The sequence below is a fragment of the Mobula hypostoma genome, chromosome 6, assembly GCF_963921235.1.
Source record: "Mobula hypostoma chromosome 6, sMobHyp1.1, whole genome shotgun sequence".
NCBI lineage: Eukaryota > Metazoa > Chordata > Chondrichthyes > Myliobatiformes > Myliobatidae > Mobula > Mobula hypostoma.
In genome coordinates, this window is record NC_086102.1 from 17,797,131 (window position 1) to 17,814,928 (window position 17,798).

The following is a 17,798-nucleotide window of genomic DNA, read 5'->3' on the forward strand; positions in this document are numbered from 1 at the left end:
GTCTCGGCCTGAAACGTCGACTGTACCTCTTCCTAGAGATGCTGCCTGGCCTGCTGCGTTCACCAGCAACTTTCATGTGTGTTGCATGAAATTGCATTGACTTGTTCTCAGTTGTATTTCAGTTGGTACCTGTCTTGACCCATGTGAGGAGATGGTAGATTTCAAGTCCCACTTAGAAGCTTGTGCATGTTATATAATGCCAGAATTTAATTCTAGTGGTGATGGATAGCAGCATTTTCATGGTGTTATGTTTGAGATGAGAATTTAAGTCAATGCCCCATCTCCTTCTCACATGATCTCATGGTGTCGACATTGTGGATCAGACTTAATTGCTTTTTAAATTTGTAGGGATTGATTTGAGGACAGAGAGGGGAGCTAGGGTATAGGGATAGTGATGGAGGAGCTAGAGATCAGGAGCAGCATCTCCAACACCATCACACTGAGCACGGGGGCCTCCCAGGGCTGTGTGCTCAATCCACAGCTGTTCACTCTGTTGACCCACGACTGTGCAGCAATACACAGCTCGAATCACATCATTAAGTTTGCCGATGACACGACCGTGGTGGTTCTCATCAGCAAGAATGACGAGTCAGCGTACAGAGAGGAGGTGCAGCGGCTAACAGACTGGTGCAGAGCCAACAACCTGTCTGATTGTGAACAAAACAAAACAGATGATTGTTGACTTCAGAAGAGCACGGAGCGACCACTCTCCGCTGAACATTGACGGCTCCTCCGTGAGATCGTTAAGAGCACCAAATTTCTTGGTGTTCACCTGGCAGGAAATCTCACTTGGTCCCTCAACACCAGCTCCATAGTCAAGAAAGCCCAGCAGCATCGCTATTTTCTGCGAAGGCTGAGAAAAGTCCATCTCCCACCCCCCATCCTCACCACGTTCTACAGAGGTTGTATTGAGAGCATCCTGAGCAGCTGCATCACTGTCTGGTTCAGAAATTGCACCGTCTCGGATCGCAAGACCCTACAGTGGATAGTGAGGTCAGCTGAGAAGATCATCGAGGTCTCTCTTCCCGCCATTACAGGCATTTACACCACACGCTGCATCCGTAAAACCCACAACATTGTGAAGGAGCCCACGCACCCCTCATACAAACTCTTCTCCCTCCTGCCATCTGGCAAAAGGTACCGAAGCATTCAGGCTCTCACGACCAGACTGTGCAGCAGTTTCTTCCCCCGAGCCATCAGACTCCTCAATATTCAGAGTCTAGACTGACACCTACATCATTTATTATATTGTAATTCATCCTCTACTGTGCCTATTGTCTTGTTTATTAGTTATTGTGCTGCCCTGCACTGTTTTGTGCACTTTATGTAGTCCTGCACAGGTCTGTAGTCTAGTGTAGTTTTTATGTTGCTTCACGTTGTCTAGTGTAGCCTTGTGCTGTCTCACATAGTCTAGTGTAGTTTTGTGTTGTTTCATGTAGCACCAAGGTCCTGGAGGAACGTTGTTTCTTTTTTACTGTGTACTGTAGCAGCAGCTTATGGTCAAAATGACAATAAACTTGACTTGACTTGACCTGACCTGAGATCAGGCCTTTGCTCCATGCTCAAAATCCAGCGACGTGGACGGGGGTGAAGGACATCCAAAGTCCAGGCCTCCACTCTGCGCTCGTAGGGTGGTGACATGGATGGGCAATGCAGGACACCCGTAGATGTCAGGCTGTCACAAGTCAGGGGGTCCCAGGATCAGACGTCTGTACAAGCAGAAGGCCCAAGTGCTGTAAGCCGACTTGTCCGGAGTTGGTGGACCGTCCACAAGTGTGGGTGGATGGGGAGCACGGTGATTTCCCTTTTAGGTATTCTCTTGCATTTCTTATACTCCTCCAAGTTAACCTCTTGTGTTTATCATTTGTTCTTTTCTGCCTACACCTGCAGTACACCTCCTTCATTTTCTTAACCAGGGCCTCAATATGTCTCATAACCTAAGGTTCCCTAAACCTGTTAGCCTTTCCTTTAATTCTGACAGCAACATACCAACTCTGTAATTTCAAAATTTCACTTTGGAAGGCCTCCTGCTTACTAAGCACACCTTTGCCAGTAACCAACCTGTCACAACTTAAACTTGCCAGATCCTTTCTGATACCATCAAAATAGGCCTTTCTCCAACTTAGACTCTCAACCCAAAGACCAGACGTATCCTTCTCCATCATTATTTTGAAATTAATGGCATTGTGATCACAGCATGGAAGCTTTAGCGAGAGTGCAGAGGAGATTTACCAGGATTATACCAATAAAAATAGCTTAAGTTTTTCTCTTTAGAGGATGAGACTTGATAGAGGTGTACAAGATCATAAGAGGCATAGATAGAGTGGACAGCCAAAACCTCTTTCCCAGGGCAGAAATACCTAAAAAGATGGGGTATAATTTTAAAGCGACTGGGGAAATTATTGTGGGGGGGGGGATGTCAGAGGTAAATTTTTTTACACAGAGAGTGGTAGGTGTGTGGAATGTACTGCCAGAGGTAGAGACAGATACCATGAGGGCATTTAAGAGACTCTTAAATAAGCACACAGATGAAGGAAAAATAGAGGGCTATGTGGGAGGGAAAAGTTAGGTTGATCTTAGATTGGCAAATCGAGGTCCAAAGTGTCTGTACTGTGGTAACTTCCGCTTTGAAAAAGGCACACTCGACAACCTCATGCCCAAGAAACAACTTTATCTCAAAGTTCAAAACTGTTATGTATATACAGAGACTTTCACAACCCGTACAGCATGGCAGGCACACTATATACAAAGCACACCGGAAGTGAAAAAGGAACAGAAGTAAAAAATCCATTATCCTAATTAGTATTGACTTACCTTTAATAATGCTCACATTGCAACATGTACTGTGCTATGCTCTTTAAATGTTCTATGTTCTTGTGGAATTCTCTACCACAGAAGGCAGTGGAGGCCAAGTCATTAGATATATTCAGGAAGGTGGTAGATATTTTTTCTGATTGCCGAAGTGATAAAGAGAAGGCAGAAGCAGGTAACTAAAGTGAATGATCAGAGGAACACACATAAAAGTTGCTGGTGAACGCAGCACCTCTTCCTAGAGATGCTGCATGGCCTGCTGCGTTCACCAGCAACTTTTATGTGCGTTGCTTGAAATTCCAGCATCTGCAGAATTCCTGTTGAATGATCAGAGGGTCGTTTTGAAGGGTGGAGCAAATGGATGACTCCTCCTATTTTCAGTGCTTTTAAACCACTCTGTGATTTAACTTCCAAAACACCTGAGGTGCAGCAAATCCTAATGGTCCAGTTCTTTTGAATCCAATGGCAATGCTTTTTGGTCCTGCCATCAATTCCCACATCACATGAATGATAAAAAAAAGACCTTGTAATTTTCTGGGGATCTTCCAGTTGGCTGGGAAAGGCTTATTGGAAATCCTGTTTACACGTACATCCAGTAACGGACTCCACAACCGATAGACTCACTTTCAAAGACTCTGCAACTCATATTGTGAGAATTATTTTTTTTTATTATGTTGCACAGTTTGTCTTCTTTTGCACATTGGTCACTTTGTTATGTATGGTTTTTCATAAGTTCTTTTGTATTTCTTTATTGTCATATAAATAACTGCAACAATACGAATCTCAAAGTAATACATATGTGGTGACATATATGTCTTGTTCTTCTTTTTCTTAAGTCCATCACCCCTGCTGGGGCATAGGCCACCAACAACAGCTCACCAGAGTCCTCTGTCCTGGGCCAGTCTTTCACATTATCCCCAGGTGTAGCCCATTATACATCTTCCAGGTGAAGATCCTTCATCTCCCAGTGAAGAGGCCTTTGGAGCTTCAGTTGGTGTTTCTGTAGCTCTGGTTTTTTACAGGACGGGGTTGCTAGCCCCATGCTCAAGCCTCCTTCTTTCACAGCCAGGCTTGGAACCGTTCATGGCAGAGTTGAGATTATACATACTTTGATAATAAATTTACTTTGAACTTTTGAACCTTAAACTTTCATTAGCTTTTAAGGCTTAAGCAGTTTGTCAAGTGAATATTTCCCTGCATTACAGGCAACTGTACACCAAATAAAGCATATCTTTGGCGCTAAATTTATTTAAAAATCTCTGGAGAGCATGAAAGATGATTAAATAAACATTCCTTTCTTTTATTACACATTCCTGGTTGCTTCTAAAATTAAGTAGTTCGTATCACTGCTCCCAAAAGGTACATAATTTCAGGAATTGAGTCCCACAGAATTAGTTGAATGCCAATTAATTTAGGATATCTCTTGAGTGTTCTCCTAACCAGTTTCAATAAATGGTCTCACAAACAACTGCAGATATTGGAAATCTGGAGCAACACAGAAAAAGCTGGAGGAACTCAGCAGGTCAAAAGGCATCCATGCAGGAAAATGGACAAATCCAGATAAAGTTCAGTTGAAGGATCTTGAGCTAAACATCTACCGTCCATCTCCTCCATAGATGTTGCCTGATCCATTGATTTCTTCCCGTATCTCACAAGTCATTACAGATTCCAGTATCTGCATTCTCTTGCATCTCCCAATTGCCTTTAAGCTTGTAGATGGGCTGAGCAGCCTTTTTGAACCAATGATAAATGTAAACCAATGTGCCATTAGGGAGGGAGTTCTGGGGTTTACACCCTAGTGATGATTAAGGAATGGAATATGCTTTTGACTTCCAGATGAGGCTTTGTAAGGGCATGGTCAGGCCACACCTGGAGTATTTTGTGCAGCTTTGGACCCCATATCTAAGAAAGGATGTGCTGGTATTGGAGCGGGTCCAGAGGAAGTTCATGAGAATGGTCCCAGGAATGAAAGGGTTCACATATGAGTAGTGTTTGTTGGTTCTGGTCCCGTATTTGCTGGGGTTTAGAAGAATGAAAGGCGATCTCATTGAAACCTATCAAATATTGAAAAGCTTAGATAGAGTGGGCATGGAGATGTTTCCAATAGTAGGAAAGTCTAAGAATACAAGGATATCTCTTTAGAACAAGATTTCCTTAGCTAGAGGGTGGTGAACGTGTGGAATTCATTGTCACAGATGTTGTGAAGGTTAAGTCATGGGTATATTTAAAGAGGCGTTTGACAGGTTCTTGAGCAGTAAGGGTGTCAGAGGTTACAGGTATAAAGTTGGAGAATGGGGTTGAGAGATAATAAATCAGCCATGATTAGTGACAGAGCAGACTCAATGGGCTGAATGGCCTATTTCTACTCCTATGCCTTATGATCAATTATTTATGATAAGGGACAGGATGTAAAATATCTAAGTTTGCCAATGACACAAAGTTAGGTGGGAGGGTAGGTTGCAAAGACTATTTGGACTCTGCATTGGGATATAAATAGGTCTAGTGAGTGGGTGAACATTTGGCAAACGGACATTAATGTGGGAAGAGGTGAAGTCATGCATTTCAGTACAGGAATCTGAAGGCAGACTATTATCTAAATGGAGAACAATTCCAGTTGAGTAGAGTATAGAAGTGTTACAAGAGGTTAGCAGGCGGGTGCAGTGAGTGTTTAAGAAGGTAAATTACGTATTGGTCTTTGCCCCAAATGAGCTGGAGTCTTGAAATACACAGTAGCCATTTTATTACACTTGCAGTATAGCCACAGTTTTGATACCCTTATTTAAGAATAAATATACTGGCATTGCAGGCAGTCCAAAAAAGATTCATTAAGATCATTCCTGGGATAAGAAGGTTGTCCTACCACAGGCAGCTAAAGAAATTATATTTACATTAATTGGAATTCTGAAGAATGAGTGGCTGAAATATGATCCAGAAGGGTTATGTCTGGGTTGATATCAAGAGATTTCTGAACTCTGTTGTGAGAAATATCAAACAAGATTAGTTATAAGATAAGAAAGTAGTCATTTGATCTGCGTGGGAACTACTACTCACAGAGGAAGATGAATATCTGAAATTCTACCCAGGAGGCTTGTGGGGGTTATATCATTGGACATATTTGAAGTGGAAGTAAAGGCTTTTGTTCAGAAAAGGCAGGGAGCTGACAGCTGTGGGGAACTGGTGAAAAAGAGGCGAAGCACTCCAGGGTGCAGGTCATTTATGATCATACTGAAAGGTGGGGTGACAGACTGGTGTAATCCTGCAGCAAAATTCTAAGTCAATGGAACCGTGAGGCAGCACCTGCACAAACTGCGCCAATGGACAACTTGGGTAGCACAGCAGCGTAGTGGTGAGCACAACGCTTTACAGTCCAGACGACCCGGGTTCAATTCCCACCGCTGCCTATAAGGAGCTTGTACATTCTCTATGTGACTATGTGTATTTCTTCCAGTTGCTCCGGTCTCTTCCCACAGACTTAGTCATAGTCATACTTTATTGATCCCAGGGGAAATTAGTTTTCGTTACAGTTGCACCATAAATAATAAATAGTAATAGAAATAGTAATAGTATTACTATTAGTAAATAGTAATAGTCATAGAAATAATAAATAGTAATAGAATAGTAATAGAAAATAGTAATAAATAGTTAAATAGTAATATGTAAATTATGCCAGCAAATTATGAAATAAGTCCAGGACCAGCCTATCAGCTCAGGGTGTCTGACACTCCAAGGGAGGAGTTGTAAAGTTTGATGGCCACAGGCAGGAATGACTTCCTATGATGCTCTGTGCTGCATCTCGGAGGAATGAGTCTCTGGCTGAATGTACTCCTGTGCCCACTCAGTACATTATGTAGTGGATGGGAGACATTGTCCAAGATGGCATGCAACTTAGACAGCATCCTCTTTTCAGACACCACCGTCAGAGAGTCCAGTTCCATCCCCACAACATCACTGGCCTTACGAATGAGTTTGTTGATTCTGTTGGTGTCTGCCACCCTCAGCCTGCTGACCCAGCACACAACAGCAAACATGATAGCACTGGCCACCACAGACTCGCAGAACATCCTCAGCATCATCCAGCAGATGTTAAAGGACCTCAGTCTCCTCAGGAAATAGAGACGGCTCTGACTTACCGGGTAGGTTAATTGGTCATTGAAAATTGACCCACGATTAGGCTCGGATTAACTTGGGGGATTGCTGGGTAGCGCAGATAGGAAGCTGGAAGGGCCTATTCCACACTGTATCGCAATAATAACATAAATAAACTTTACAGTGGGCATCCCCTTTAGATTTCTTCTTTCCCCTCTGTGTATTACTGTCTCCTTTCTCTCTAACTCAATACTTAATATAAAAATTCCATGAACTTTCTTTGGGAATCTCCCATTTGGCTGGGGAAAGTTCACTGGAAACCCTGTGTATGTGTACACCCACATTGTTACTGACTAGCTTTCAGGGCTCAAGCAACTTGTCAAGCCAATGTCCCTCTGTGGGACATTTCCAGTATCTTCTGCTTCAGATTACCAGCATCTGCTGGATTTTCTAAGAAAAGGATGTATCAAAGCAACCAAATCAGATGTAACATATGAGATGCAGGAAGAACTCTTAAGGTCAGGCAGTGGGATAGGGACGTGTCCATCCTACCATGTGAAGTCAGCTCCAGCGGACTACAGTGGGATTGAGTCTAGGAGCTGAGAGGTAATGTTGCAGCTATATAGGACCCTGGTCACGCCACACTTGGAGTACTATGCTCAGTTCTGGTCACCTCACTATAAGAAGGATGTGGAAACCATAGAAAGGGTGCAGAGGAGATTTACAAGGATGTTCCCTGGATTAGGGAGCATGCCTTATGAGAATAGGTTGAGTGAACTCGGCCTTTTCTCCTTGGAGCGATGGAGGATGAGAGGTGACCCGATAGAGGTGTATAAGATGATGAGAGGCATTGATCGTGTGGATAGTCAGAGGCTTTTTCCCAGGGCTGCAATGGCTAGCACAAGAGGACACAGTTTTAGGGTGCTCAGAAGCAGGTACAGAGGAGATGTCAGAGATAAGTTTTTTTTTACGCAGAGAGTGGTGAGTGCGTGGAATGGGCTGCCGGTGATGCTGGTGGAGGCAGATACGATAGGGTCTTTTAAGAGACTCTTGGCCAGGTACATGGAGCTCAGAAAAATAGAGGGCTATGGGTAACCCTAGGTAAGGTAAGGACATGTTCGGCACAGCTTTGTGGGCCAAAGCGCCTGTATTGTGTCTGTCCAAGGTTGATAGGTTTTCTACGTTCTATGTTTCTATGTCTATGGAGGAAAATGGACAGTCGACCTTACAGATCAAGACCCTTCATAAGACATAGGAGCAGAGTTAGGCCATTTGGCCCATCGAGTCTCCTCTGTCATTAGATCATGGTTGACTTGTTTTCCCTCTCAACCCCATTCTCCTGCCTTCTCCCCATAACTTTTGACATCCTGACTAATCAAGAACCTATCAACTTCCACATTGAATATACACAATGACTTGGCCTCCACAGCCATCTGGGGCAATGAATTCCACACATTCACACCCTCTAGCTAAAGAAATTCCTCCTCATCTCTGCTTTAAAAGGACCTTCTTTTTTAAAGTAGGTTGAAAGGTCAAAACATAGTGGGCTGAAGGGCCTGTTCTATGCTCCATACTCTATTCTGTGGCTGTGCCTTCTAGTCCTAAAATCTCACACTAATGGAAGATTTTATTTGAATATTCAAATTATTAAGCTAGCTAAAGAAAAATACATTCAAAAACACACTGAAATTGGAAATCTCACATTTAATAAGGTATACTTTCAAAAGCTTTCAACCAGAATGCTTGACCATATACATTTTTAAATATTTAACTATTAAGCAATACAAGATCATTTTCTTTTAGAATGCAGTTTAGCATCGTTGTTGGGTGGGATCAATCCTGGGCAGCTTTCCTCAGACTTTGGGGGCCGTTGCTTGAGTATTGTAGGCCTGATCACGTCAATATCACGGCATAAGTGATCCAACATGGTGGGGAGAATGGTCGGAGATGCTTCAAAATCCACCAGGTAGTACCTGAAATAAATTAAACACGGAGAGTGAGTTCACTTTCAAGAAGTATCTTTTAAGCAAGTTGTGAGGGTGGTGGGTGCTCTGCCTGGGACCAAATTCAAATACAAAAATCAAATCAAATTCAAGTTTCATTATCACTCAGCCAGACATGAATCATCAATAAGAGGAATCAGTGTTCCTCTGGGGCTAAGGTACACAGCACATCCAAGATAGCAAGCACACATACAGTCACACTAAAAAAAATATGGTCCAAGTCCCTGAGAGACATGTCATGCAAATTGATGGCGCAGACGAACACGTGCGCCCAATCCAGCTTGTCATTCCACCGAATGGACACTGGGGAGAAATACTGACGGGAGAGGTCAGCCCCCAAATGAGTATGGACACAACGCTATACCGCCTCCTCTCCTGGACTTCAGCAGCAGGCAAGCCCAAAGATTCAGGCCTAGTCCTTGCTACAACTGAGGCCCCACCATCTGTCACGCCACCAAACAAGGGAAGCTAGCCTGCGGCATCTTACACCATCAATGTCCAACAGGGTCTTGCGATCACAAGAGAAACATCCAAGACAATCACCCACAGTTACACTGCATGACACCTTCACGCACCAGCTCCAATGCCTTCATGTAACATGTCCTGCTCCTCCGCCAATGGCAGCTCACTGACGGGGTAGACCTGCAGTACCTGAATTTCTTAAGAGTTCAGCATTGTCTTGCGATTGTAAAAAAAAGACATTTAAAAAAGAAAAAAAAAACAAATCTTCCAGAAAGTGGTAAAGGCAGAAATATTAGGAATTTTGAAGAGGTGTTTAGATAGGCACATGAACGTGAGGGAAATGGAAGATTAGGGACATCATGTAGGTAAAAGGGACTAGTTTAGTTGGTGATTTGATGGGTTCGGCAGAACATTGTGCGCTGAAGGGCCTGTTCCTTTGCTGTACTGTTCTATGTTCTAAGTGGCTACAGCTTTAAAGTTCTGATTAGAGCACTCTGATCACGGACACTGTAAATGGGAAAAGATGTGGCAAATGGTATATAAAATCATGGAGTCACACACTATAGAAGCAGGTGCTTTAAGCCCACATCTAGCGAGCTTGTCCCATCTGCCCATGATTGGCCCATAGACCAGGGGTCCCCAACCTCTTTTGCACAGCGGACCGATTTAATATTGACAATATTCTTGCGGACCAGCCAACGAGGGGTGGGGTGGTGTTCAAGTCGGGTTGCCAACTTTCTCACTCCCAAATAAGGGACAAGAGTAGCAGTCAAATACGGGACACTTGTGTTTACCCTGAGAAAGGCTACAATGACCATGAAGCCCTGCGCGGGCACCTGTGTGTGTTTGCGTGACGTGCGCATGCGTGTACATGCCGATTTTTTGTCTACAAATCAGTTTTGGCTTAATCTTCCCAATTCTGTTAAGTGAAACTATACTGTACATACATTATTTCTACTTTATATAGGCTGTGTAGTGATCATATCATTCCTGCTTTTATTATATGTTAGTGTTATTTTAGGTTTTATGTGTTATTTGGTATGATATGGTAGGTTATTTCAAGTTCAACAGTGTGTGACCTGGAATGAGGAAAGGTGCAGCTGACTCATTTCGTTTCATATCGCCAAATCACATCATTTCCTCGCGGCCCGGTAGCACATGCTTTGTGGCCTGATGGTTGGGGACCACTGCCATAGACCCCTAAGTACCTCCTATCCATGTACTTATCTCGATGACTTTTAAACATTCTTCTTCAGTTATTCATTTATTGCGATACAGCGTGGAATAGGCCTTTCCATCTCTTCAAGCTGCCCCGCCCAGCAAACCCAGCTGAATCACGGGACAATGCACCATGACCAATTAACCCACTGGTAGGAAACCGGACCACCTGGAAAAAACGCACACGGTCACAGGAAAACGTACAAACTCCTTACAGGCAGCAGTGGGAATTGAACCCAGGTCACTGGTACCGTAAAGGGTTGCCACTAACCACTACGCTCCCATCCCACCTCTGTTTGTAAGGAGTTTGTACGTTCTCCCCATGACTGCGCGAGTTTCCTCCACCTACTCCAGTTTCCTCCTACAGTCCAAAGATGTACGGGTTGGTAGGTTAATTGGCCATTATAAGAGGGTAGGATTAAATTGGAGTAATGCTGAGCAGCAAGGCTCGGAGGCCCTATTCCGTGTTGTACCTCAATAAATAAATAAACTTCTAATGTGCCCACCTCAGCCACTATTTCTGGCAGCTTATCCAAAGACAAAGGAAATGTAAAATTTGGCAGGAAATATGATAAATAAACCTTATATTAACCAAATGGTGACAGATTGCAGAGCTCAGAGTTACAGATGGACCTGGGTACCCCAGTGCATAACATGTAAAAAGGTGAATATGTGATACAGCAATTAGTCAAATCGTGAGGACAAGTTTATTAAAAATTAGCATTATTTGTCACATAAACATCAAAATATACAGTGAAATATATCATTTGCATCAAATCAGCGAGAATTCTGCTGGGCATGTGCTACCATGCATCTGGCGCCAACATAGTATGACAACAATTTACTAACCCTAACCTGTATGTCTTTGGAATGTGGGAGGAATCCAGAGCACCCAGAGGAAATCCCCATGGAAACGTGGCGACACTTGCAGGCTGCCCAGCACAATCCTCGCTGATTTAATTTGACGCAAACGACACATTTGCAATGCACACAGTTTTGCTTGCACACAGAGACTGTGGTCCAAAAAGCCCGTTCCTATGCTATGTTCTATGAGTCTTTGAAGATCTCTTCTTCAGAGGGTAGTGGAAGCAGAGTCTATGAAAGTTTTAAGACAGAAATAGATAATTGACAAGCAAAGAGGTGAAAGGTTATTACTGATAAACTAGAATGCAAAATTGAGATTACAAGCATATGAATCATAATTTTATTAAATGGCTCAAAGGCATCTAGTGACTCTTGTTCCTAATTTATCTGATCTATTGAAGTAACATCGCTCCCATTTTCCTTGTGAAAAAAATATTGGAGGACTTAACCTTGCATTCTTTCTGTGCTGGTCTCCATTAGGAGGAATGTACCATGAATCCTAAAAAAACACTTCACTGAAAGTAAAAACTTGCTTGAATAAACAGATCATAGTTTTAATCTAAATCTTCTGCGTCGCTCCTGTACAAACGACACAATACTGCTGTTTAAGACTGTTCCGTAACTGAAACTGATACAATTTCAAGATCACTGGGTTAAGAGAAATGAATTCAGCAGATAGAATTACCATTCCCCAGGAAGAACACTGGTGTACAATACACAGATCAGATAAAGAAGTGAATAACATTGGCAGCAGGCAGTCTAGCGGTCACTAGTTTCACCAAAGCCAATAAGGAGCAGCTGTGTTTGAGTTATAAACCTTTCAAAATGAACAGCAATTGAGATATTAGAAGCAGAGATTCTATTTCTTTTACATCATATGTAATAAAAACTGCTGAAGCTGTTGCTCAGAGCCCTGTTAGGACTGAACTGTCAACACTGCTACATAACACCACATATGGCTCCAAAAACTATATTCATCATTTCGTTGTTGCTAAAGAAGCAACAACCTAAAGATTTCTGAGCAACCCTGGCACTTGGCATGTCACCACATACTAACAAACTTGTACAGAGGCACTAATGAAACTATCAAGAGCAACACACACGCAAAATGCACAACGCACACACGTGGGGTGCCATGGTAGCATAGTGGTGGCATGAGGTTAATATAGCTCAGGGCATCGGAATTCTGAGTTCAATCCCGGCATCCTCTGTAAAGAGTCTCTGCACGTCCTTAACAATTCAGGAACAGCTTCTTCCCCTCTGCCATCAGATTTCTGAAGGGACATTGAACCCATGAATACTATCTCACTATTTATTTTTCTCTCCTTTTGCACCACTTATTTAACTCTTTTTTATATATATATATATTTACCGTAATTTATTTTGTATTAGGTATTGCAGTGTACTGCTGCCACATAAGAGCTTTCATGGTATATGCCAGTCATAGTAAACCTGATTCCTCCCTGTGACGGCCGAGGGATTCCTCCAGGATCTCCGGTTTCCTCCCACAGTCCAAAGACGTACCAGGTAGGTTAACCGGTCATTGTAAATTATCCTGTGATTAGGTTACGTCCAGCAATTTCAACACACAGGAACATAAGAGGTTGCAGAGGATTGTGGACACAGTTCTCCCCACCATTGAGAACATCTGTAGGAAGTGCTGCCTCAAAACTCAAGCATTCAGGTGTTGAAATCCAAACCATCGAGATCCAAACCAGGTCATGCCCTCTTTTTGCTGCTACCATCAGGCAGGATGTACAGAAGCCCAAAGTCCCCCACCACGAGGTTTGGAACTTCAACTTTCCAACAACCATCGGGTTCTTGAACCTACCTTCACAACCCTAACACCAACTCAGCAATGGAGCAATGTGAACCACCCCTTACACTATAATGGACTATTTCTTTTACACTAATGCCTTATTTTTGCACAGCTCTTTCTTTCTCTTCACTGTCTTGCATAATATATGTATAATTTATCTTTTGTATGTTGTCTGAGCATACAAAATATTATATACAATTTCTACCTGGGGTGCTGCAGCAAGGAAGTTTTTCCATTGTCCGCTGTAACTCACCTTAACAGTGCATGTGGCAATAAGCACAACTTGACTTGCCTTGGTTCTGATTACAAATGAACACTCAGCTTTAATCATGGCTCACACCATATTCGCAATGGAAGGATACAATGACACTATAAGGCTATCATTATACCGAAGAGGAAACTCGGGCAGCCTAGCGAAGGCATTAATCTAACATTGGACAAAGTGAATACACGTTTAGAAAATTGTCGAGTAATTAAGAAAGGTTGGTGTGAGAAAATAATTGAAGGAAAAAGCAGGGAATGTCACACATTTTATGGCTAAAGGAGGTCCAAGGTTGTACAAAGTCATCTTCCAGGTATACTAAGAATTTACATAAGTTCATAATGGACTACATCTGGGTTGCAATCACATCCATCTGACACCACGTTCTAGAAGACACAGAAAGAGAACATCTGTAAGAACTCCTATAGCCCACATCAGACCAGAACACCCAGCAGGCAAAACTGAGACAAAGCAGATCACAACCTGTTCTGAAGAGACAGAAAATTCCAGGTAGGACACAGAGTTTCAGAATCAGGGGGTCATCCACTGAAAGCAGGGATGAACAGAAAACCTTTGGAATTCTATGCCCAGAGAGCCGTTCAATTTATTTTTATTAATAGGTACAGCACAGTAACAGACACCTCTAGCCCAATTAAACCCATGTGACAAATTAACCTACTAACCCCGTATGTGTTTGGGATGTGGGAGGAAACCAGAGCTCCTGGAGGAAACCCACACAGTCATGGGGAGAACATACAAACTCCTTACAGATGGCGATGGACTTGAACCAGGGTCGCTAGCGGTGTTATAGTATTACACTAACCCCGATGTTACACACCACAAACTGGGGTCTTCCTCGGTTGCAGTGGACAACCTTGATGTCTTCTGTGCCTTGTCATGCCCTTCACTCTCCACGGAGCATTGCAGTACCACTTTCCTGGGCGTTGGATCTCGCTGTAGTTTACTAGAGCTGACTTCACATGCTAGGACAGGCACGTCCCTATCTCACTGGGGTATGAGGCTGCCGGGTGCCCTCACCTCGTTTAGCCCACCTGTCAAAGCGGTGTGCCAGGCTGCGGCCGCTGTCGCATGCAACCAGTTACTTGAAGCCACAGGTGAAATCTGAGTGTCCGGTGGGGACTAAATGTGAGTGACCTGGCCCGGAATGGACACCAGAGGGTCTTACACACTCCTTACACCTCACTTAAAGAGTGTTCAGTGTGTAAATTCCAACTATGATCCGAATCAGGTAATGTTATGCAGGTCACATGCTTTACCTTATAGAATTCTTGCAAATTTGAACAATCAGACTATTTGGAAAGTGCGGTATTATGCCATATCACCATCATATTTTTCTAAAGGGGTAAAAGGCAAATTTAAGACCAAAATATATACGAGCAGAATTAGGCTATTTGGCCCATTGAGGCTGCTCCACCATTTAATCATGTCTGATTTATTTTTCCTCTCAACTCTGTTTTACTGCCTTTCCCCATAACCTTTGGGGAACCCATCAACCTCCATTAAATATACCCTAACATGGCCTCCACAGCCGTCTGTAGCAATCAATTCCACAGAAAGGGCTCATTCTCGACAAGAAGTGTCATGGATCCAGAGACTTGAGCATACAACCCAGATCAAAACTCCCAGAGCACTACAGTCGAAGTTCTGGATTGGTGAATATACTGCCTGTCTGATGGGTTGGGAGACAGAGGCTACATCCACTCTCTCAGGTGGATGTTGGGTTATCCTCAGTGCCCTGGTCAACTAATCATCATAATTGGCATCATCATCATCATCATCACTGAAACAGACAGTCTGCCAATTTAGTTATCATAAGTTATACTAATGATCTGTTGCAGGAACTCATTGGGTCAACCGGCATCTGTTGGGGTCAAAGAATCATCAGCGTTTCAGGTCAAAATTCTAGTTAGACCACACTTGGAATAAATAGTGTTCAGTTCTGATCTCCTCATTACAGGAAGGATGTGGAAGCCTTAGAGGAGGTGCAGAGGAGATTTACCAGGATGCTGTCTGGATTAGAGAGCATGTTTTATGAAGATAGGTTGAGTGAGCTGGGGCTCTTCTCTTTGGAATGAAGGGGGATGAGGTAACTTGACAGAGGTGTACAAGATGATAAGGGGCATAGATCAAGTGGATAGCCAGAGACTTTTTCCCAGGGTGGGCACAGGGCATAATTTTGATATGGTTGGAGGAAAGTACAGAGAGGATGTCAGAAGCAAGTCTTTTACACAGAGAGTGGTGAGTGAGTGCGACGTCCGGTCAGAGGTGGTGGGAGAGGCAGATACATCAGGGACATTTAAGGAACTCGTAGGTAGACACATGGATGATAGAAAAATGGAGGACCATGTAGGAGGGAAGGGTTAGAGTGAGCAGTCATTAAAAAACCCAGCACAGCATCATGGGCTGAAGGGCCTATACTGTGCTGTAAGGTTCTATGCTCTATACGCACTGAGTGTATGTTCCTGGTGCTTTCCTGTCAGCTTGAACCAGTCTGGCCATTCTCCTTTGACTTCTCTCGTTAACAAAGTGTTTTCACCCACAGAACTACTGCTCAATAGATCTTTTTTTTGTTTCTCGCACCATTCTCTATAAACTCTAGAGCAGGGGTTCCCAACCTTTTTTATGCCCTGGACCCCCTACCATTAATCAAGGGGTCCATGGACCCCATTTTGGGAACCCCTGCTCTAGAGAATATTGCACATTAAAATCCAATAGAGCAGCAATTACTGAGATCTCAAACGACCCCATCCGGCACAAATAATCATTCCATGGTCAAAGCCATTAAGATCACATTTCTTCTCCATTCCGATGTTTGATCTGAACAAGAGCTGAATCTCTTGACTATGTCTGCATGCTTTTATGCATTGAGTTGCTGCCACATGACTGACTGATTAGATATTTATATTAACAAGGTGTATGGGCAGACCTAATAAAGTGACCACTGAGCATATAACCCTACATCGCAGTCCTGATGCAGGGTTCCAAAGCAAAATGTTGCCAATTACTTTCCTCCTACAGATGCCATTCGCCCAACTAAATTCTCCAGGAGATTGTTAGTTGCTCCAGATTCCAGCATTGGCAGTCACTGTGTTTACCATGAAGTGGGGAGGGCAGGAGGAATAGAACCGAGGACCACCTGGCTCACTTCCCCTCCACTTGACCTCCCCAGCTCACAGACCTTATCCATGGGACAAGACTGCCAAGCTGTATGAAGATGCCAAACTGACATCTGTTGACTCAGCAGTTTGGAGAAAATGAACTGCTACAGCTATGGGGCAAAGTTTTCCACACACACAGAATCATCAGTGCCAAACGTCCTTGAAAAATACACATCCAACTGGTTATCAAGATGGATTGTCACCAGAAGGAATGAAATTGCCGTTGTCAGTCTGAGTTCAGCACACTGATTTTTCAAATGGACTTTGAAAAAACTTAAGTGTTCTCACACTAATCTTCGGTTGGTTATTAATTTTTATTTGTGCCAAGTAAACAGCATGTCAGCAAGGAAAAAGACAAAAAGCTCAGGTGTGTTTTTCCATTTATGATCCCCAACCAACGTGACTCAAGTGATCATAACTGCAACACCTCATAGGAGCAGCAAAGTGAATATTCCCCTTTGTCAGGGGTTCCAAGGAATAATGCATAATAATTGTACATTTTTCATCATTTGTGGCTTCACAGTTATTCCTGGTTAAAAGAGCTGACTTACAAGGGGAAAGGCAGTTTCACGATCTGTTCAGATTCAGATTTACATACACATCGAAACATACAGTGAAATGCGTTGTTTGCGCTAACAACCAACACACCCGAGGGAGGTGCTGGGAGCAGCACACAAGTGTCACCACACATTCTGGTGCCAACACAGAATGCCCACAATGCTCAGCAAAACAACACAGAACATAACAAAACAAAAAAAATCAACAAAACAAGCCCCGTTTCCCCCTTCCCTCCCAAATCCACCCCCCCCCCCCACAGCACACACACAGTCTTCCAAATGTAGGACAGGACTCCAGTCTCCAGGCTTTGACTTCTGGACTTGTGATCGGCCTTTGGGCTTTGGTATCCACCCCCAGACAAGCCAATGACAGGCACCAAACTTCAGGCTCGAACTCTGGACTGGCCACGTGCCTCTTGCTCCCTCAGACATCCAATCCCGGGAGCCACCAACTGGGACATCTCAACACTACAGATATCCTTCGTCACCTGCCCACATTGCTGGACTTTGAATGCGGAGCGGAGGAACGACCTCTAA

General features: G+C 43.4%; 1 protein-coding gene across 4 annotated transcripts in view; it reads right to left on the bottom strand.

Moving 5' to 3' along the window:
- Positions 1-8,586: 8,586 nt before the first annotated feature.
- The window catches only part of mrps6 (mitochondrial ribosomal protein S6), a 110,979-nt gene continuing 101,767 nt past the window's right edge, over positions 8,587-17,798 (bottom strand). For all 4 annotated transcript variants that reach the window (XM_063050305.1, XM_063050306.1, XM_063050307.1 and 1 more), the window contains exon 3: positions 8,587-8,870. In XM_063050305.1, the coding sequence (XP_062906375.1) occupies positions 8,687-8,870 (184 nt within the window). In that variant the 3' untranslated portion in view covers positions 8,587-8,686. The remainder of the gene's footprint in view (positions 8,871-17,798) is intronic.